Genomic DNA, 23396 nt, shown 5'->3' on the forward strand with positions numbered 1-23396 from the left:
AAGGGCAGGCCAACTGACCTAAAGAACTTCAAAATATAAGACATTACTTTTCTAGCCAGAGATAATTAGCTAAATCAAGAATAACTGCCTTAGAGTCACAAGAATATGAAAGATACTACTTTGTGGTGTGATCACACAAGAATTTTTGAGAGGTAAAATCTGAGTGAGGCCTTGTAAAGTGACAATGTCTAAAGATACTGCCTTAAGGGGGGGGGGGGTGGAAACGAGGAAATTCCTGGCAGAAAGAATGTCATTTGTGGCATCAAACACAAGCAAAGACTGGGGTTGGTGTAGGAGGATCCGTGTGCACATCCCTCTTCCTCAGTCTGCTGAGCAGCATTCTGTTTACTGGATGGGCAAGCCTTGATAGTCACACAGACCGTAAGCCTGTCCCCAAATCCACCAGAGCCTCCCAACTATAAGCACTACACAACTAAAAGGTCTTCCCCAAAAGTAAGAGCAATTTAAAACTAGAACACAGGGATGCCTAGGTGGCACAGCGGTTGAGGTCTGCCTTTGGCTCAGGTCGTGATTCTGGAGTCCTGGGATCAAGTTCCACATCGGGCTTCCTGCATGGAGCCTGCTTCTCCCTCTGCCTATGTCTCTGCCTCTCTCTCTCTGTGTCATTCATGAATAAATAAATAAAATCTTAAAAAAAAAAAAAACTAGATCATAAATGCTGTAACTAAGGTGTCAATGAAACTTGGCTTTCAGGCAGGTAGGAAGGACTCAGGAAGTCTGGGGTTTTGGTGGGATTTTTTTTGTTTGCTGTAATTTATTTTTATTTTTTAAATTTTTTTAAGGATTTTATTTATTTATTCATGAGACACACAGAGAGAGAGGCAGAGACACAGAGGGAGAAGCAAGCTTCCCATTGGGAGCCAGATGTGGGACTCGATCCCAGGACCCTGGGATCATGCCCTGAGCCAAAGGCAGACACTCAAACACTGAGCCACCCAGGTGTCCCTTTTGTTTGTTTTTTAACTAAAGATTTGCTTGTTTGCTTATATATTTATTTTAAAGATTTTATTTATTCATTCATGAGAGAGAGAGAGAGAGAGAGAGAGAGAGAGAGAGAGAAGCAGGCTCCTCACAGGGAGCCTGATGTGGGACTCAATCCCAGGACCCAGGAATCACTACATGAGCCAAAGGCAGATGTTCAATCACTCCCACTCAGGTGACCTGATTTGTTTATTTATTTTAGAGAAAGAGAGCATGGGCAGGAGGGGCAGAGGGAAAGGGAGAGAGAACCTCAAGCAAGCTACACTGACCATGAGGCTGAAAGGGGGCTCAATCCTACAACCCCAAGGTCATGATCTGAGCCGAAGTCAAGAGTCAGACATTCAACCAACCACACCACCCAGGCACCCCATGTTTTTAACTAAACTTTAAAGTTTATTTGGATTTCACCAGTTTTCCACTAATCACTAATATCCTTTTTCTGTTATAGGATTCCATCCAGGATATCATACTGCATCTAGCTCTCATGTCGCAGTCTCTCTAAACTGTGACAGTTTATCAGGCTATTTTTGTCTTTCATGACTATGACAGTTTTTTGAAAAGTACTAATCAGGTGTTTTGTAGACTGTCCCCTAATTTGAACATCTAATATTTTCTCATGATTAAACCACAGAAGTAAAGTGTCTTTCTCATGACATCTTACCAGGATACATGATATCAATATGACTTATTACTGGTGATATTAACCTAGATCACTTGTTTAAAGTGGTGTCTGCCAAATTTCTTCACTATAAAATTACTACTTTGTCTTTTCCATATTTTTATTCATTAGAAGCAAATCACTAAGCCCAGTCCACATTCAAGGGGAAGAGAATTAAGTGCTATATCCTGAGACGGGCAAAGAATTTCTGGACATATGTTAAACCACGTGAAAATATTTGGAGTGGTAGGGAACTGTGAGGCTTTGAGAATGCAAATATCCTGTTTCTAAAAATTTACCCACCAGTTTTAACATTCATCAATGGCTCTTACCTGGAGAAATTATTACTATGGTGTTCTAATGGTGGCTATTTCCCTCTGTGTCTACATTTATTATTTGGAATCCTTCTCTTCTGTAAGGAAGATTTTGTCCCTTCTCCCTCATTTACATATTCAAAATTTTTTTATGTCAGTATGGACTCAGATGCCAAAGGGGGGTAAATAAGAAACACTGAATACTGTAGGCTTTGATAAAAGATACAGTGTTGCCATAGGCCTCAATGAGTGAACCAGTAAGCTGATGTCCCCACACCAAAAGAAAAACATACCATAAGTCATCATCATATGCACTTAATCACCAAAAAAACAACAAATGGACCATCTCATCAGTCAGTGGCAAGTCAAAGAATCATGAGTGTCTCAGACACTCCATCACTGCTTACCTGCTATGGTTTACTATACTTCTATTACCATTGTGAGTTCCTTATGATCTCTTTCATATTGATGCCCGGGTTCTAGAACAGCATGGAGTTGGAAACTAACGTTTCCTGAGAGATAACCGGGCACAGGGGTTCACTGTGGACACTGAAACCAGACTTCTGGGGTGTGAATGTCAGTTCTGTCCCTTATTTGTTCCTCAATTATAATAAGGGAATAACAACTGTCATGCTATTCCTCAGTCCGACGGTTGAAGAGATAGTTATGTGAGGTAGCCTAGATGAAGCTCTGGAACAATGCTCGACACGTAATAAATACCATATAAAACAGCTGCTGCTTTGTCTAGAACTACTACCATTCCAGGTACAAGGAATGGGTTTGGTTTCTTATCTCCTTTTTTTTTTAATAACTGCAAGGTGAATTTTGCTCCCTTCATTCTAAATTTGAAAACCAAAGCCCTAAAAAGTTAAAAAAGAAATAGCTGGTCTATGGGTATATCATAAACAAGAAGAAACACAGGAGCAGACAGTTAACAGAATGAGCTTCATAGGTAGTACTAGTGCTGAATCCTGGCTCTGTCACTTACTTACTAGCTCTATGTTCACAAGTTCAACTTCTCTGAGCCATAGTTCCCCATATTTGTAAAATGGGGATGTCAATAGCTCTCTTCAGGAAAATATTCTTTTTTACACCCAGGTCTGCACACTCCATGGAACTTCATACTCCCAACGACATTGAACTGTCTAGCAGCAAAGCTACAGGGCTTAGTCAGCCATGCTGAGTAGTAATATTTATTTGTGTGGAAAATTCAAACTTTAACTTTTTTATCCTAATCAAAAATCAGAAAATAAGAAAGCAAAAGGAGGAGAAATGACATAAACTGCTTTGTTCTCACAAAGTGTTTCTTACAAATACGCATTTGTGTGTATACCCCTCACACACATACCACCAGCCACATGAGACTATTGACCACATCTTTTTCTAAAACTCTCTGCATGAGACTACTGCAAACTAGCCACTGATGCCTTTTCCTGCCCCTTGCCTTTTAGTTTAGCCTAACACACTAAATGAGCATTTATATGAGCATTTGAGTACCAGCTCTGCGCCAAGGCACAATGGAATGATGCACATGGGAAAACACATGAGGTGAGCGCCTAATAGCAACAAATCTTGGGGAAAGGACACCCAATCCAGCCTTGCCTAGGGCTGGGCATGGGGGGCAGAGTGCTTCCTTGAAAGGTGAAACCTGGGTTTAATCTAATACAGTAAGTAGGCACCAACTACTACAAGGGGGAAAAAACATTCTAGGGAGATATAGGAGCATAAGCAAAAGGAATAGAGACTTTAGACAAGGTGGAATAGTTGGAAAGATACCTGCAGTTCAATACTGGCTAAAATTAATTAAGCAAAACAGCAGCAGGAGGGGCCTCCCAACCCAACAACCACTTCCCTACCTCTCCCCAGGGAATAACCCCTTATCCAAGGCAGGCTGAGGTGTAGACCCAAAAACCTTCCTGGATGCTGGCACAGACATCAACCCCTGTCCCAGGGAGGACTACTTTCAAGACCCTTTTTTCCTAGCCTTCTACATTCCACTGACAACCGTTTGGTGAGGAGAGGAAGTTAATGTAGCCAATGTAAAATTTGGGGCTGGGGGAGGGTAGTGGGTGTGGACATATGTGCACAAATGCACACAACACTCACATGTCAGTACCCAGGGTGATTTACTCTCCTGCAGCAGCAGTGGAAGCATCTTCCTTGGCCCTCATGCTGAGTGGTCACTGAAGGTTTTTAGTTAAATAACTTTTGCTTTTTGAAAAGCAAAGGGGAAATGGCGAAGGGAGGCACCAGTCAAAAAATGTTCATGAGGGGTAATGCAATACCATTAACAGGAGGGAGAAGTTAAAACATCACAGTCCCCTCTCCATTACCACAGGATCCACAGCAGGCCTTTTGTAAAAAGACATCCCAAAGACAGCAGAGTCCAGGGTGACAAAGAGCATTGGGAATGCAACAGGAGCCTTGGCTCATGCACATCTTCCACCCACTGAGAAAGTAAGGTGCTACTGCTTGTGTGCCCAGCCAGACACAAGAACTAAAAGAGAAGCTCCATAAGAGCTGCAAGTCTCACTGGCTGCCCTCTCAAGTTTACTATCCTCCCATCAAATAGTCCTCTCCTATTTCCTCCTGAAGCACTACAAGAGGAAAAGTCAGCAATTCTGTTTTCCTTAAGAAGAATTACCATTCCTTCAGGCCTCTCACCCCTCAAAAGAGCTAATATTTCCATGGCATTATCACATATTATTGTCATCTCTCTCCTAACTCACAGTTAATTTTTCCCTCCTAAAGGAAGAGGCTATTATATTCTTCCTCCCAAAGGAATAGGTGGCTGGACAGCAGAGTCCCTAAGAGGGGATCTCTCTTGCTAAATGGCTACTTCCATCAACACTACAGCTTGCCCTACACAATTACATGAGGCTGGGTTGGCACACTACAACTTGGTGTTTTGCTAGGTCCTCTGACCTGGTTCTGATAATGAAATTCGATGTTCTCCTGGCCTTAAGGCCTTTTGTTTCTATTTCACAAGCCAATTTATTGGGTAACCACTTGGAGGGAACAGGTGGAAGCAAAGTTAGAGAGTAGGCAGATAGGACAGAGTCACAGTATAGAGGATAGGCCTTGAATGTCAGATTAGAGTCTGAACTTGGTCTATTGGGCAGAGAAATTTGTTGCCAACTGCTGTATTTCCTTTTTCTGGTTTCTGTCTTGTAGAGGTCTGTTTCTGGGGGGAGGAAGACAGAATCTGATATCACAAATTCACAAACATTCCAACTTGTGCGGTCTCGCTATAATTCCTGTTTGATTCAGGGTTGAATGTGTCCAAGTACAGTAGCAATTTTAAAATGATCATAGTATATATAATTCTCACATACACATAGTAGAGACAAAGAAGAGACAAAAGTTTCCCCTTTATACTGAGGATACAGGTCCAAACCGGCTTCTTACCAACTGGTATTCTTCGAATGAATCTTCAGCTTCTGGGTTCAACAATTACTATTTATTTGTTAAAGAGTTTTAGTTTATAGATGTACTAATATTTAAAGTTTGTTGTAATGTAAGTCAATGTTTTACAAGTGCTTCATTGCTGCTTCATGATGCTTATTATGAAGTTTCTGGTTTTTACAAAACATTTTGTACCACATCTTAAACTATTCTTGATAATAAATTATTATTTCAAAAATCCTATAATTAATTTTCCCTAAATCAAAATGTAACTTTCCACTGCATGCTCTTTTGTATCTTCTGAATAACGTACCATGTGAATTTACAACCTAGTTAAAATAAATTTAACTTTCAAAAAAATAGCCCTCCCTAAAATTCTGAAATATAATCTACCAAAAGCCACTAATGAAAAAGAGAAAAGAGTCAACAAAGAGGTAATGAGACATGCGGCTTAAAAGTCAATGATTATTACCACCCAAATGCAGGATCATAGAATCAGATCTGGTTGCAAATACCCCTGAACTTTCTCCTTCACGTGAGCCAGCTGTGAGCAGCAATCACCAGAGTTATATAAACACCAATGAACACTTACATAAGCTTCTCAGGAATGAGTTATGAACACCACCACAACAAATATGACTAGGCAAATGAGGAACGTTGAAAGAAAAATTTGTTTCACTCATTGGGGGTATGAGATATAAGCACTTCCAGGAACCTTTCTTTCTCTAGCTGTTCCACCTCTTCTTCTTCCTTCCCAATCCCATCTGTATAAACAAAGTTCAGTGAATTCCAAGTTTTACTATATGCCTCCTGATGTGATCCAATAGGATGTATACACTACAGCTATTATGTATGTGTGCCAAAACGTTACTTGAATCTCAACACACCTTGAGATCTCACTACTAGTTTGCAAAAATACAGGAAAAAAGGACCATGTTGACAGAGTGGAGTGGCCACTGGAGATGCCTGACACTCTGTTCTGAGGAGTGACCAGCTGTGTGATGGAGCAGGCCAGGGATCGCTTACACCTGAGATATACTACAGGACAGCACGTACCAGAGGTGGAAGTCCAAGTCAAACGCAGAAGGACAGCCTCACTGAGCAACCAAGAGTGTCATCTGTACCCGAAGCGATTTCAGCAGCAGCCAGTACCTGTGGTGGATTTCCAGGTGAACTGAGGCATTCTTAGCTGAGACACCAAGATGTGGTTAAAGCAGTATTAGAACATCCAGGTAGCTGACTTCCAAGCAAAAAACCAACTGACAATGTATTGATGTATTTGAATCAGTTGACAACGTAATAAAGATAATGTCCATGGTTTTTAGAAAACAAAAGAATTATATTAAATTTGTTAAGCAAGACTACAAGGATGCAATCAGCAAAATCTAGAAATGCACAAAACTACAATAACAACTGAATCCTAAAAAAAAAAAAAAAAAAAAAAAAAACTGAATCCTTTTCTTCTGCAAGCAAGTTGCAAGAAAAAAAAAGAAAAAAAGAGGTAGGGAAAGTTCAGATTGAAGAGATTTAAAAGACAAATGAACTAAATGTGGAACTTGTATGGATTTTAGCAAACTGGCAGTAAAAATAATCTTTAAACGATAATCAGGGATTATCTGGATATTTCATGTTATAAGGAATTACTGATTTAAAACATTTAGATGCGATAATGGTATTGTGTTTGTTTTTGCTTCTAGGAGAAGATTGAGTAAATACACTATGAAGTTTACCGATAAAGTGTTACAACATTAAGGATCTACTTCCAAATAATCCAAGGTTGGGGGGAAACAGATTAAACAAGACTAGCCTTGTATTCACAACTACTGAAGAGAATACTGAGAAATACAGGGTTCATTTACTACTGTCTCTTTTTATTTCATTTGAGATTTTCCAGAATAAAAACTTCATGGCTGTTTAATTTTAGAAATTTTAACAGAAGATAAAAAATAATAAGCACTAACCTCTAAACTATTTAGATATCAACTTTTCCACATTTGTTAATATACATTTGCATATTTTATCCTGGTAACCAATGAATACACATCATTTTGTGTTCTGCTTTGGTCACTTATTACATACATATAAGTATTTCTTTGACATAGTCCACATACTCATCATTTTAATGGCAGGCTATCAGTATATCATAGAATGCTTTGTCATTCAGACTAGTTCTTAGTTTTTATTTGCGTCTACAATGGCATAAATATCTTTGTACAAATTATTTTTCCTTTTGATTTATTTATTTATGGTACAATCCACTACAGTTGGGGAAATGAGAGAAGAGCTTAAATGTTCGGATATTGGCAAACTTTTTCTATGAAAAGCCTGATAGTAAGTGCTTTAGGTTTGTGGATCATAAGGTCTCTGTTTTAACTACTCAAGTTTTCCAGAGTAGCTCAAAAGCAGTCATACTTAAACATATAAGTGAACAAACATAACTGTGTTCTAGTACAATGTTGTTCACAAAAATAGGGAAAAATAATTTTGAAAAAGAACAAAAGAGGACACACACTTCCTGATTTCAAAACTTACTATGAAGCTACAGTAATCAAAACAATGTGGAACTGGCATAAAGACAGACGTATGGATCAATGAAAGGATAGAGAGCAGAGAAATAAACCCTCAAATACGTGGTCAAAGGATTTTCAACCAGAGTACCAATACCATTCATAGGAAAAGGACAGTCTCTTTAGCAAGCAGTGATGGGAAAATCAAATTTCCACAGGCAAAAGAATGAAAATGGACCCTTACCTTATACTATATACAAACATTAACTCAAAATGGTTCAAAGACCTAAATGTAAAATCTAAAACTATATAAAACTTAGAAGAAAACATAAGGGGAAAACTTCATGACACTGGGTTTGGCAATGATCTCTTAGACAGGAAACCAAAGGCACAGGTAATAAAAGAAAAAAAAGACAAACTGAACTTCATGAAAACTTAAAAACTGTGGGCATGAAAAGACACTGTCAACAGAGTGAAAAGACGACCCATGGAATGGGAGTAAACATGTGCAAACCATGTATCTGATGAGGGATCAATATCCAGAATATATTTTAAAAAACTCCTAAAATTTCAACAGCAAAAACCAAACTGACTCAAAAATGGCAAAAGATATAAACAGACATTTCTCCCAAGAAGATCTATAAATGGCCAATAAGCACCTGAAAAGATGCTTAAAATCACTAATCACTAGGGAATTGTAAATCAATACTACAATAATGTATCATCTCACATGCATTTAGAATGGCTAGTACTAAAACAAAACAAAACAAAACAAAACACACAACAACCAAAGAACCAGTGTTAGCAAGGATATGGAAAAGTCGGAACCCCTGTGCACTGCTGGCAAGAATGTACAATGACACAGATGCTATGGAAAACAGTATGGCAATCCCTCAGAAAGTTAAAACATTGGATTGCCGTATGATCCAGCCATTCCACTTCTGGATGTATACTCAAACTGACAGTAGGGTCTTGACATGACATGCAGCCATGTTCATAGTATCATTTTTCATAAATAGCTAAGATGTGGAAACAACCTACGTATCCAATGATGGATGAAGGAATAAGCAAAATGTGATAGATGCATACAATGGAATATTATTCAGCTTTAAAAAGGAAGGAAATTCTGACACATGCTACAGTATGAGTGAATCTTGAGGACATTATATTAAGTGAAATAATGCAGTCATAAAAGGACAAATACTATATGATTCCATTATATGAGGTACTTAAAGTAGTTAAAATCATCAAGACCGAAAGAATAATGGTGGTTCCCAAGAGCTAGGAAGAAAAAGTAATGGAGTGATGGTTTAATGGGTATAGAGTTTCAATATGGGATGATGAAAAAGTTTTGGTTATGGATAGTGCTGATAGTTGTAGAACAATATAAATGTACTTAATACCACTAAATCCTACACTTTAAGATGGTTAACATAGGTGCCTGGGTGGCTCAGTCAGTTGTGCATCCAACTCCTGATCTTGGCTCTGGTCTTGATTTCAGAGTTATGAGTTAAAAAATAAAAAATTAAAATGGCTAAAATGGTAAGTTTTATGTTACATATATTTTAACAAACACAGTTGGTGTAGTCATTATGCTAAGTTAACGAAGTCTGACACAAAAGGCTTCATATTGTGTAATTCCACTTATAGAAATGTCCAGGACAGATAAATCTTATTAGATCGCAAGTAGGATAGTGGTTGCCAGGGACTGGGAAAGAGGGTGACTGCCTATGGATAATGGGGTTTCTTTTTGGGGTAATGAAAATGTTCTGAAATTAGATAGTGGTAATGGTTCAACAACCTTGATATACTAAAAATCACTGAATCATAAGCTTCGAAATAAGAATATATACATATTTTAAAATATTATCTTGGTGCTTCTGCATCTAACTAAAGTGGAATAGCTTGAGGCAAACCAATGCTTGTTAGAAATATGTTGTCAAATTTAAAAACAATAATAACAACAACAAAGCCTTTTGAAGGCATTGAAGAGATGCTGAAAGGACCAGAAGTAGAAAGGACAGGAGCCTGGGTGGCTCAGCAGTTGAGCATCTGCCTTTGGCTCAGGGCATGATCCCACGGTCCCGGGATCAAGTCCCGCATCGGGCTCCCTGCATGGAGCCTTCTTCTCCCTCTGCCTGTGTCTCTGCCTCTCTCTCTATCTCTCATGAATAAATAAATAAAATCTTAAAAAAAAAAAAAAAAAAGGACAAGATTCCAGAGAAAGGGAAATCAAGAAGAAATGAGCCAGCATTCTACTGCCATTTATTCCCCTCTTTTGCCAAGTCTGGGTGCTGGGGCAAGCAGAGTCACCAAAATAGAGGGCTGTCAATATGAAGCAAAGAAACCAGAAGAACTTTTGACCATTTCATAGGACTAAAAAAGACAAAACTTGACAACATGAGGGGCCACAATCCTGATGAAATGGGAAAGGCAGAACTGAGCCAAAAACTAAACTCAGTTTATTTACATTCATTTACTCCACTCTAAAGCTGAATGAGATGAGAGGTTAAGAAAATACACAGAAAACCACTGAAAAGCAGAGCAGATGTTTCTGCAATCTTGAGGTGCAGAGAAGATAAGGATTAGAATTTAGGAACCACTAGAGTAGATGGTCCCAGTGAACATCTTGGCTCTCAGCTGGAACCCATGTGGGATGGCCACACTCTAGAAACAGGGGTGTGCCAGAAGTAAACAAAGGCTTCTAAACTATGATCAGCATTTAATCAGCTTTGTCCTGCTGGATTAAGGTGATCAGCCCCACTATATCTGCCTAGGAGAGGAAAAGGAAACCCTCTCTAAAGATATCATCCATAGTCTCAATAATTTTTTATAAACATGCTCAGTGTTCAATGAAATATTACCAGGTGTGCCAGAGACAAGATCAAATGATCAAAAATTAAGAGGGACAAACAGACAACAGAACAAGAATCACTGGCGATCTAGATATAAAATAATAATAAAATGTGCAAAAAAACAAAGAAAGAAATGGAGAAAAAAAATGAAAAGATGTATAATGTCAACTAGGTAACCAGAATATTTAAAAAAAAGAGAATCAAAGGAAATTCTAGAAACATATAGTAACTGGAATCTAGAAGCTCTGTGGATGACAGGTAGGATAAAGCAGAAAAAAACTAAAAACACAACAACAACAAAAAACATTCCTATGGAAATTATAAAGCAAAACTGTTGAAAACTAATAAAGAAAAACTGTACAAGCAGTCATGAGTGGGGGAGAACACATTACCCTCAAAGGAGCAACAATAAGAACAATGGATTCTTGAGACATGAAAGACACTAGAAGACAGTGGAAAATTTCTAAGTTTTGAAAGAAAATAACTGGCAATCCAGAATTTTGTACCAGCTAATATATCATTCAAAACTGAGGACAAGGGAATCCCTGGGTGGCTCAGAAGTTTAGAACCTGCCTTTGGCCCAGGGCGTGATCCTGGGGTCCCGGGATCGAGTCCCATGTCGGGCTCCCTGCATGGAGCCTGCTTGTAGAACTCTCTCTCTCTCTCTCATGAATAAATAAATAAAATCTTTTTTAAAAAATGAGGACAAAATAAAGCTACTTTCAGACAAACAAAAACACAGATTAAATCTGTTGCCAGAAAACATATCCAAAATAAACACCAAAGGAAATCCTCCAGAGAATCATCTCAGACAAAAAAGAGAAATGAAGGAAGGAATGAAAGACAAAAGTGTTCCTAGCCAAAAAAAAAAAAAAAAAAAAGTGTTCCTAGCCATTTCCAATTGGCACTGCTTGATTTGATGTTTATTCAAATAAACTCCTAAAAATAAAAAAGAACAACAAAACGGGTCTAGGTGTGGAAATATAAATGAATACTAACTAGAGAAAAACAACAGTTTGTGGCATTTAAAATGTGTAGAGTTAAAATAAGGATATATAACATAAAAGGCAGGAAAGAGGTAAACAGATTTAAGATGTTCTAAGGTAGGGTGCCTGCATGGCACAGTCAGTTAAGCATTCAACTCTTGGTTTTGGGTCACGTTGTGATCTCAGGGTGTTGAGAAAGAGCCCCACATCAGCTCCACACTCAGGGCAGTCTGCTTGGGATCCTCTTTCCCTCTCCTTCTGTCCTTCCTGCTCATGCTCTCTTTGTCTCAAATAAATAGATCTTTTTTAAAAAATTAAAAATAAAAAAAATGTTCTAAGAAATTGGAAGGTAATAAAAGCAGTGATTTATATTAGAGAAGGACATATACTGCAATTTAGGATAACCACTAAAAGCATAGTAAAAGATTGTGTAACTAACAAGCCTGTAGGGAATCATTAAAAAAACAAAAAACAAAACAAAACAAACAACAACTTAATCCAAAGGAAGGAAAAGAACAAGATAGAAGACGAGATAGAAAATAAATACCAAGATGATAAATTTTAACACAACTATATCAATAATTACATTAAATATAAATAGACTAAATGTTCTAATTCAAAAACGAAAACTGTTAGACTGAATTAAAAAAACAAACCCAACTAACTGGTGCTAGCATGAAAAACTTAATAGAAAAAAGTTGAAATAGAAAAAAAAAGTAAAAAAACCGACATTAATTTAATGTCTGCTAACTAAAAGCTGACACATCTATACCAGGTGAAAGAGATATTAGCATAAGAAGTATTACTGGGGGGGAGGGGCACCTAGGTGGCTCAGTTGGTTAAGCATCTGCCTTTGGCTCAGGTCATGATCTCCTGGGATCCAGCCCCACATTGGGCTATCTGTTCAGCAGGGAGTTGTCTGTTTCTCTCCCATCCTCTGCCTGTGCCCCCTCTGCCTCTCTGCTCATGCTCTCTCTCTCTCTCTCTCTCTCTCAAAGAAATAAAATCTTAAAAAAAGCAGCTTTACTAGAAATAAAAAGGGATGTTTCATAATGACAAAAAGGTCAATGTACAAAGAAAATATACTAGTATCAAATCTGTATGCACACAATACCTTAGCTTCAAAATAGATCAAAATTGACAAAACTGAAAGAAGAAATACAGAAATCTATATTTCAGAAATCTACAATCATAATGAGAAACTAACATGATCACTTCTCGGCCTTTTGGCTAAGAGCAAGTGTAGAAACTAACATGATTCTTTCAAGAATAAAAGCCAATTGACAAAAAATACCAGTCAGGCCACACAAGAACTGAATGAAATATAATTTAGTTTCATTAACGAACTTATTTAGAACACTTCACTCAACAATGACAAATGAGATAAACAAATATCACACATTCTAAATGTGCCCCCCCCCACACAACACATTATAATCACACATTCTTTTCAACAGCTTATGCAGGATTTATCAAAATTGCCCATTTACTGCACCATAAAGCAAATCTCAACAAATTTCAAACATGGAATCATTCATTGTATGTATCTGGCCACAGTAAGAGCAGAATAGAGATAGTAAATTCTAGCAGTGCTAGAGAAAGAGCAGTGCCAGGGCAACCAGGGAGTTCTAAACTTGCCAGAGTTGAAAGATCTCATTAACATCTTGTATAAAACACCCCTATCATCCAGCTGAGACAAAAGAAAGACTGTCCCTAGGAGTAAGAACCATACTCCAGAGTAAGACCTATACTAGATCCTCCCTGAAAAGCCTAAAACCAAGCCCTGACATGGTCTGCAAAATTCAAAGATTGAGTCCTATACTAAATTAGATTGGGAAATATCTTGAACTTTTTTCACAGATTGGTACTAAATGGCATAAAACCAAGGCTTCACAAATTCAAGGTGATCAATCAGTAATTGAACTGCCCACTAAAATTAGAATGAGTACTCTTTAGAGGAAGATCACAGAATGCAGAGCCTCTATGATAATTATGTACAAAGACCATCTTATTTAATTAAAAATCACCAGTAATGCAAACAAACAGGAAAAATACCCATAGTCAAGAAAAATTGAATCAAGAGAAATCTAGGAGTGCTTATCTGGTTCAGTCAGTAGAGCTTGCAACTCTTGATTTTGGAGTGGTGAGTTTGAGTCCCAACGTTGGGTATAGAGCTTACTTTAGGAAGGAAGGGAGGAAGAAAGAAGGAAGGAAGGTAGGAATAGAGGGAAGGGGATCCCTGGGTGGCGCAGTGGTTTAGCGCCTGCCTTTGGCCCAGGGCGCGATCCTGGAGACCCGGGATCGAATCCCACGTCAGGCTCCCAGTGCATGGAGCCTGCTTCTCCCTCTGCCTGTGTCTCTGCCTCTCTCTCTCTCTCTCTCTCTCTCTCTCTCTCTCTCTGTGTGTGTGTGTGTGTGACTATCATAAATAAATAAAAATTAAAAAAAAAAAAAAAGGAATAGAGGGAAGGAGGAAGGGAAATTTTGATGGCCTAAATGTTAGGACTGTCAGCCAAGCAGTAACCATGAGAAATGAGAAATAATAAATGTTACTGTATTAAATCATTTAAGTTTTGGGGAAACTTATGACATAGTATTAGTAAGTGACACAGAAACTTGCTACTCTGGGTATATAAAAATTAAAAATTTAATAAAAAATAAAACTATGGCCTCGTGTTTGGGGTCAAGTGGTTAGTGGAAGCTAGAAGAGCCATGAGGAGACTTTATAAAAGCCCACAGGGCCTCAAGGAGATGAAGGCTTAAAGGAAAATGTTATAGGAAGCTAAAGGAAAAGAAACACTGTTTCAGAAGGTTTAGCAACTCTATCACCAGCAGTAACAAAAAATTAATGGGCCTCCTGGCTAAGTCTGTTAGGCATCTGACTTCAACTCAGGTCATGATCTCAGGGTCCTGGGTCTGGCTTGCACTGGGCTCCACGCTCAGCAGGGAATCTGTTTATCCCTCTCCTGGGCCCCTCTCCACACCCATGTATAGTCTCTCCATCATGTGCATGCTCTCTCCAATAAATAAATAAAATCTTTTTTAAAAAACATGAAAACTTGAAGTCAAATCCAGGGTAGATCTGTAAGATTCTTTGTTATGATATCAGAAATATTTAAAGTAATACCTCATTGACCTTTTCAGACAAAAGGCCTCCTAAAGATTCTGCAGGCATGCCTAACAGATCTTTCTCTGTTAAAAAAAACAAAAAAAACAGAACTTAGAAAAATCTGAGAGTATTATCCTATAGCAACCTCCCAAGAAGGCCAACCAGGAAAGAAATTATCTTTTTTTTTAAACATTTTATTTATTTATTCATAGAAACACACACACAGAGAGAGGCAGAGACACAGGCAGAGGGAGAAGCAGGCTCCATGCAGAGAGCCTGATGCAGGACTCGATCCAGGGTCTCCAGGATCATGCCCTGGGCTGCAGGCGGCCCTAAACCGCTGCGCCACCAGGGCTGCCCGGAAAGAAATTATCTTGAAGAGATTTATGGATACAGTTTTTATCTAATGAAGTGGATTTTATGCTGATACACAAGTTTATAAAGCAAATATATGAGCCTGAACTAAAAGGGATATAAACAATACAAAAGGAAAAAAGGATTTAGACTGTCAAACTTCTAGAGGCAATCAGCCAGCAACTGCAATCCAAGCTACTTTTTGTGAAATGGAAGGATTATTCAGAGGGTAGAACTAAGATCCTAGAGAATAACAACAAAATCCCTGGAGAAATATTGAGCTCCCAATAAGTAATACTGAGTTCTAATCAAGAAACTAGCAAAATGCTCAGCTAGTGATTTCAGAACTGCTATGGATCAATGATTGCTGTGTGCCTCTCATTCCCTTCTCTCTTCCAACCTCCTCTGCTCCATCTTTTGAATGAGAGTATATATCTTGTCCCCATAATCTTAAGTTGATAGAGAGGCAGATAATTGGTCTCTTTAGTTCACAAAAGTCTTCAGATAAGAGAAACTGTACTTAAGGAGTGAACATAAGAAACAACGATTGAAAGCCACATTCATACATAGATCTGAGTTATAGTCTTGGACTATAAACTGATGCTGTACTGGGATGAAAGTTTGGGGGTCCTGAGGAAAGGAGGCAGCGTATTTTGCATAGGGAATGATGTAAATTACTGTGGCCAGAGGGTGGAATGCGGCAGTTTTTTCCAAAGATGAATGCACTAATATCTTTTATTGAGAAGTAGAGTCTAATCTTTTTCTTTTGAGTCTGGGTAGGCTTATTACTTGGTTATAACCAAAAGAGCAACATAGAAGTGAAACTGTAACTTCCAAAGTTGCATAAAAGGCAATGTAGCTTCACACCCAGTTTGCTATTTTAACTGCAGCCACTATCTGACTGCAATTGAAATTGATGAGTCTAAAATTTTTATGAAAATGCAATGGTCCTAGAGTAATCAAAATAATTTTTTAAGACAACAACAAAGTTGCAATTCTTGTACTACCTGATTAAAACTACATGAATTATGATTTTGAGCAAGGACAGACAGTTATTAATGTAATACAGTCCAGGGATGCCCAGGTGGCTCAGTGGTTTGGGTCTGCCTTTGGCTCAGGGCGTGATCCTGGAGTCCCAGGATCAAGTCTCACATCTGGCTCCCCATGGGGAGCCTGCTTCTCCCTATAGCTGTGTCTCTGCCTCTCTCTCTCTCTCTCAATCTCTCTCTGTCTCTCCTGAATAAATAAGTAAAACCTTAAAAAATATAAAACACAGTCCAGAAGTAGACCACATATTTGTGGTCAACTGATTCTTTACAAAGGTACCAAAGTAATTCAATGAAGAAAGATAATCTTTCCAAAACACCATCTGCATTAGATACAATCCTCACCTCATTCCATAGCATACAGAAACAATTTTAAGATTTTATTTATTTATCCATGAGAGACACACAGAGAGAGGGAGGCAGAGACACAGGCAGAGGGAGAAGCAGGCTCCTTGCAGGGATCCCAGGACTCTAGGACCGTGCCCTGGGCTGAAGGTAGACACCCAACCACTGAGCCACCCAGGGATCCCTGAGAAACAACAATTCAAAATGGATCAAGGCCTAAACATAAAAGCTTAAGCTATACTTTTAGTAGATAACATAGTGGGAAATCTTTGCAACTTTAGAGTAAGTAAAGATTTCTTAAGCAGGACACAAAAAGCTTGAACCACAATGGAAAAAACTGATAAACTGTCCTTCATCAAAAGTAAAAACTTCTGATCCTTAAAAGAAAAAATAGGGATCCCTGGGTGGCGCAGCAGTTTGGCGCCTGCCTTTGGCCCAGGGCGCGATCCTGGAGACCCGGGATCGAATCCCACGTCAGGCTCCCGGTGCATGGAGCCTGCTTCTCCCTCTGCCTGTGTCTCTGCCTCTCTCTCTCTCTCTTTCTCTTTCTCTGTGACTATCATAAATAAATAAATAAATAAATAAATAAATAAATAAATAAATAAAAAAAGAAAGAAAAAATAAATCATAGTCTTGTAGACAGTGTGTGTGTGTATATATATATCTATATATGTATCTAATAAACAACTTGTATCCAGAATATATATATATTTTTTAAGATTTTATTTATTTATTTATTTATTTATTTATTTATTTATTTATTTATTTAGAAAGTGCGAGCATGTGGAGGGAAAAGGAGTGTGGGCAGAGGGAGAGGGAGAGAGAGCATCTTGAGCAGGCTGTACTGAGCACAGAGGCCAACATGGGCCTCAATCTCATGACTCTGAGATCATGACCCAAGCCGAAATCAAGAGTCATGCACAACCAACTGAGCCACCCAGGCACCCCTACAACATATTCTTTTTTTTTTTTTTTAAGATTTTATTTATTCATGATAGACAGGGGGTGGGGGGGTCAGGCAGAGACACAGGCAGAGGGAGAAGCAGGCTCCATGCTGGGAGCCGGACGTGGGACTTGATCCCAGGACTCCAGGACCACGCCCTGGGCCAAAGGCAGGCACTGAACTGCTGAGCCACCCCGGGATCCCCAATATTCTTTAAAAACTCTACAGCTCAATAAGAAGATAACAACAAAAAGCAAAAGAGGAGGTGCAAATATTCCACAAAAGAGATACACAATGTTCAATGAATACATGGAAAGATATTCAATATCATTAGGGAAATGCACATTTAAACTACAATGATAGAATAGCTAAAATTAATAATACTAACTGAAAGAAGATGTCAACTACTTCCATTTTGACCTCAAACTTTCTAATTGATTAAGCTCTTCTTTCCAGCTTATCTCTTAACTAAGGCAAAAGACCCTGATGCAGGTAAAACACTCCCTGATGGGAACCAAAACTACCACACTTCAAGCAGTAAGAACTGTCTTGAGCCAGCAAGATCTCAGGCAGTGATTGACCCTAGGACAATGATTGACTTGACCTTCACTGCCCACCTGCACATAACCACTGACCTTCGTCCCACATTTTCCTTATATAAACCTGGAAGTATTTTTAGCACTTTGGAGACAGCTTGGGACACTAGTCCACTATCTACCCCATGTTGGCCTCACTAAAACAAATTCCTTTCTTCTTTCACCACCATTAGTCTCTCTGCCTTTAGATTTTGTCAACAGCAAGTAGCCAAACCTGCTGTGTTTGGAACCCCAGAGCCAGGTGCTCTTACACCTCTGTGCTTGGCTATATGACCATACCAAGTGCTTACATGCACACTACTGGCAGGAGTCTAAAGTGGTGTAATCATTTTGGAAAACATTCTGGTAGTTTCTAATAAAGTTAAATATATACCTACCATATGACCTAGCAATTCACATCTTGGTATTTTATCCAAGGGAAATGAAAACTTATCTCTAATGATTAAAAACCAAGTTAACTTCACAGGAATGTTCAGAGCAGCTTTACTCATTAGATTAAATGTCTATCAATAGGTGAATGGATAAACAAGTTGTATTTAACTTTTTGCAGTTGGAATACCATTCAACAATAAAAACGAACAAACTAAGGACATGTGCAACAACAGATGAATCTCACAGATATTATGCTAGGAAGAGGCTAAACGCAAAAAGAAAAAATGTACTATGTAATTCCATTTATATGAAATTCTATAACAAGAAAAGCCTATCTATAACGACAGAAATCAGTTCAAGTGATCTCCCAGAAAATGGACTACAAATGGGTATGAGAGGACTTTCTGGAAAAATGGGTATTTTCTGAACCTTGATCAGGTAATCATATTTGTCAACAGTTACCAATTTATATATGTGAATTTTACTGTATGTAAATTATACAGTAAAACTGATTTTTAGAAAGATTTTATCCATTTATTTGAAAGAGAGAGAGCAAGAGCAAGGGAGGGGCAAAGGGAGAAGGAAAAGTAGACTCCCCACTGAGCAGGAAGACTGATGTAGGTCTGGATCCCAGGAACCTGGAACCACAACCTGAGCCAAAGTCAGAAGTTTAACTGACTGAGCCACTCAGGTGTCCTTAAAGTTGATTTTCTAAAAATCTGTGATATTGCTAAGTTATACTTAAAAATCTGTGATATTTAAGTTATACTTAAATGTAAATCCACAGCCTAAAATCTGTAATCAAAAAATAATAAAGAGGGCAGCCCCGGTGGCAGCGCAGCGGTTTAGTGCCGCCTGCAGCCTGGGGTGTAATCCTAGAGACCCGGGATCAAGTCCCGCATCGGGCTTCCTGCATGGAGCCTGCTTCTCCCTCCGCCTGTGTCTCTGCCTCTTTCTTCGCTCTCTCTGAATGAATGAATAAATAAAATCTTTAAAAAAATAATAATAATAATAATAATAATAATAAAGAGTGAAAACCAATGCTGTAAACTTTCTTCTCAAAAACTGACAAAAGAACAAGAAATTAAACCTAAAGAAAGTACCAGGAAGAAAATAATAAAGATAAGAGGAGATGGGGCGCCTGGGTGGCTCAGTCAGTTAAACATCTAACTCTTGATCTCAGGCTTCTGAGTCCAAGCCCCATACTGATCTCCAAACTGGGTGTGGAGCCTACTTTAAAAAAACAAAAACAAAAACAAAAAACAAACATAAGAGCAGTTGAATCAAATAGAGAGTAAGTTCTTTAAGAGCAAAAAACAAAAACAAAGTTGGTTCTTTGAAAAGACAAGCATAGTCCTACGTCCTCAGAAAGCCCTACCACCATTCCCACCACCGCCCTGGCTAAAGTAGACCCTTCCTCCTTAGCCCTGGGGCTCTTTCTCTTCCTTTATGGTCTACATGGTTCTTTTGTTGTTGTTGTTGTTTTAAGATTTTATTTATTTACTTGAGAGAGAGAGAGAGAGAACATGAGTAGGGGATAGGAGTAGAGGGAGAGGGATTAGCAGATTCCCCACTAAACAGGGAGCCCAATGTAGGACTCAATCCCAGGACCCAGAGATCACGAACTGAGCCAAAGGCAGATGCTTAACCAACTGAGGCACCCTGCCACCCAGGCAACCATCTACATAGTTCTTATCAAAATCTGAAGTTACTTTAATAATTTGATTCAACACTTAATCATCTGTTTCTCCTTCAAGGCAGGGACTCTGTCCATTTCTTTCACCAGTGTATCTCTAAAGTCAAACTTAAAATGCTTGCCACATAACAGATGCTCAAAAAAACCCAAAAGTCTTGATTTTTTTTAAATGAGCTTGTTTATATAAAAATTGCTGGGGAGTCCGGGTGGTTCAGCAGTTTACTGCTGCATTGGGCCCAGGGCCTGATCCTGGACACCCGGGATTGAGTCCCACATCGGGCTCCCTGCATGGAGCCTGCTTCTCCCTCTGCCTATGTCTCTGCCTCTCTCTCTCTCTGTCTCTCATGAATAAATAAATAAAATCTTTAAAAAAAAATTGCCACTAGAGGGACACCTGGGTGACTCAGTCGGTGAAGCAATCAACTTGATTTGGGCTCAGGTCATAATCTCAGCATTGTGGGATTAAGCCTCATGGTGGGCTCCACACTCAGCGGGAGAGTCTGCTTCTACCTTCTCCCTCTGCCCCTCCCCCTGCTCATACGAACACACTCTCTCTCTTTAAAATAAATAAATGAAAGTCACCCTCGTGCCTCAGTCGGTTAAGCATCTGTCTTTGGCTCAGGTCATGATCCCGGAGTCCGCAGATTAAGCCCCACATTGGGCTCCCTGCTCATCAGGGAGGCTGCTTCTTCCTCTACCCCCCACACCTCACTTGTACTCTCTCTCTCTCTCAAATAAATAAATAAATAAAATCTTTAAAAAAATAAACGAATCTTTTTAAAAATTGCTACTAGAGAAAAAAATGCATATGAATAAAAAAATCTACTGAAGTATATCAGATCTTATTAAATATGTTTATTTATCATATGTAGGCACATATTGACAGTTGTCTAGGACCAGCCTTCTCTGACTCTGCAAATGTCATGGAAAGCCAATATATTTGCCAACAGGCCTTAATAACTTTAAAAGTCATGCAAGCCAAAATGTGATTCACCTTCAAAATAATGCTGGAAGCCAGATTAAGAGAAAAAAAAAATTCTCATTATACTTGCTCTTTGGGAAGAATAAATTTTCATAGTATTAATATACTAAAAAGCATTAGTGGATTCTAAATTAAACACATTTTAAAAAATGCAATCCAAGAGCAAGGGAACCAATACCATTCTGACTATTTCATGAAACAAAATAAGACACAAAGAGAAAAAATGGCCAGCCTTCCCACTTGGCTCTCACAAGCAGAGGGGAATGAATGCAAATCATTTTCAGATATCAAGCCTACATAGGGTTTCTCAACCTCAGTACTGCTGACATTTTAGACTGAATAATGCTTTGTTGTGGAAGACTGTCCTGTGCATTGTGGGAGGTTTAGCAGCATCCCTAGCCAGACTATAATCACACCTTCCCAGTTGTGACAACCAAAAATGTCTCCAGATATTGCCAAACTGTCCCCTTGGGAACAAAACCACTCCCTATTGAGAAACACTGCTTTTAGCACAATCAAGACAAAAACTATAAGGAAACAATTATTTCTAAACACAACTACACACCTTTTCAATCAATCTGAAATTCTAGCCCTGTGCTGTGAATGATTTAACTTGGATTCTGCTCAGCATCATGATGATTTTTGGCCTTCTCTGCAACCACAGGTAAAAATTACCGGGTTCTCAGCAAAGCAGCAAAGCAGGAACCTCTGAGCAAAAGGTGGAAAAGCAGACAGACTAAGGCTGATTCCTTGAAAGAGTCTAGTCTCATTTCTGAATAACATTTAAGGAGTTATGAGAAAATTTAAAGCAAATGCCTGGTTCTACGAGAGTCTTATAGAAAAGTAATATCTAAAATAACTTCATAAAATCAAAATTTAAAAATCCATATAAAACCATAGATGCTGATGAAAACCACATTCCAATCTTTAAAATATGCATTCCCTATGTCCTCTTACTGTTTTCGCCCATGAAATAAATGACTATCAAATCATGCAAAAGCTTATTTAAACTGACTACAATAAAATTACAGATTTTTTTTTTACAACAAAGAACACTGTAAATGATGTTAAGAGATAAGCTACAGAATATATGCTATTTACAATGTAAATAACAAAGGATTAGTATATCCAGAATATAATAAAGAACACTTATAAATATGAAAAACTTCAGGACCTCTAATAGTCAAATCTGAAATCATGACTTCAGAAATTTAAGTTGGTTCTTGAAATATTTCTTCACTTTCTCCAATTTTATTATTCCATCAGCCACAAGAAAACATCCTCTAATTTTGTCTCTCCTTAACTAAAGTCTTCACGTTAAACACAAATGCTGAATTACACACTCAGCCTGATTAATGCCATCCTTCCATCCCCCAGAATTCCAGAAGCAATCCCACACCTAGCCATCGTAACACGTTAAGGAAAGGAAACCCTAGTGCCCAGGGTGCGAAGGTGGAGAAAGAGCTGAAGCCTATCTGAAACTGGCTACAGCCCATCCAAGACCAATACCTGAGCCAAGGTACCTAAGTGACTGTGGCATCAAGCAACATGCAGCTAGGTGCCTGGGGCAGGGTGTCTTCCTTTCAGACTCTGCCAAAGGCCTCAAGTGATAATATACTAGCCAGTCTTTCCTCAAAATTTCCCCCTTGCAATTTTACTTCCAAAAGTCTTTCATCTCACAAGTAAAAAGAAATAGGTTAGGGGGGCCTGGGTGGCTCAGCTGGTTAAGCATCTGCCTTTGGCTCAGGTCATGATCCCAGAGTTCTGGGATCAAGCTCCAAATCAGGCTCCCTGCTCAGTGGAATCTGCTTCTCCCTCTACCCCTCCTCCCACTCATGCTCTCTCTTGCTCACTCTCTCTCTCAAATAAATAAATCTTTAAAAAAATTTTTTTTTAAAGGAACAGGCTAGGGATCTTAATGGGAAGACAGAAGCAATGAAATGTTTCCTTGCTTCCCAAAGTATGAGTGATTCAAACATGGAAAAAATAAAAATAGAATTAAATACTCAAGCTTAAATTATCCCTGGAAACTTCAGAATTACTAAAGGGTCAGTGCTTCCTCCACTTGCCATTCAGCACTACAAGGAATAAAGTGGCTCCAGAAGCTGCAGCTGCTTGATGTTATATAACCAGTAAGAGGTATCATAACTGGAGCTAGTTCAAGGGCCATGTCAGTCCATGCTGGGCTCCAGCTCTTCATGGGAACTCCAACTGGCAAGCCTCTCT

The 23396-nt window shown here is 38.7% G+C and overlaps 2 protein-coding genes across 9 annotated transcripts in view; one reads left to right on the top strand and one right to left on the bottom strand.

Annotated features, from left to right (window-relative positions):
- Positions 1 to 23396, bottom strand: part of RAD54L2 (RAD54 like 2) — a 126148-nt gene that overhangs the window by 32226 nt on the left and 70526 nt on the right. The window contains exon 2 of one of the 8 annotated variants that reach the window (XM_025456023.3): positions 6436 to 6531. The exons of the other annotated variants lie outside the window; for them this stretch is intronic. The gene's annotated coding sequence lies outside the window, so the exon portion shown is untranslated. The remainder of the gene's footprint in view (positions 1 to 6435; positions 6532 to 23396) is intronic. 8 annotated transcript variants of the gene reach the window in all.
- On the top strand, positions 6381 to 6563 carry LOC112665854 (SNRPN upstream reading frame protein-like). The gene has a single exon (XM_035702448.2). It carries the CDS (start codon positions 6381 to 6383, stop codon positions 6555 to 6557), a length of 177 nt encoding a protein of 58 aa, XP_035558341.1. The 3' UTR covers positions 6558 to 6563.

This window comes from Canis lupus, chromosome 20 (assembly GCF_003254725.2).
Source record: "Canis lupus dingo isolate Sandy chromosome 20, ASM325472v2, whole genome shotgun sequence".
Taxonomy (NCBI): domain Eukaryota; kingdom Metazoa; phylum Chordata; class Mammalia; order Carnivora; family Canidae; genus Canis; species Canis lupus.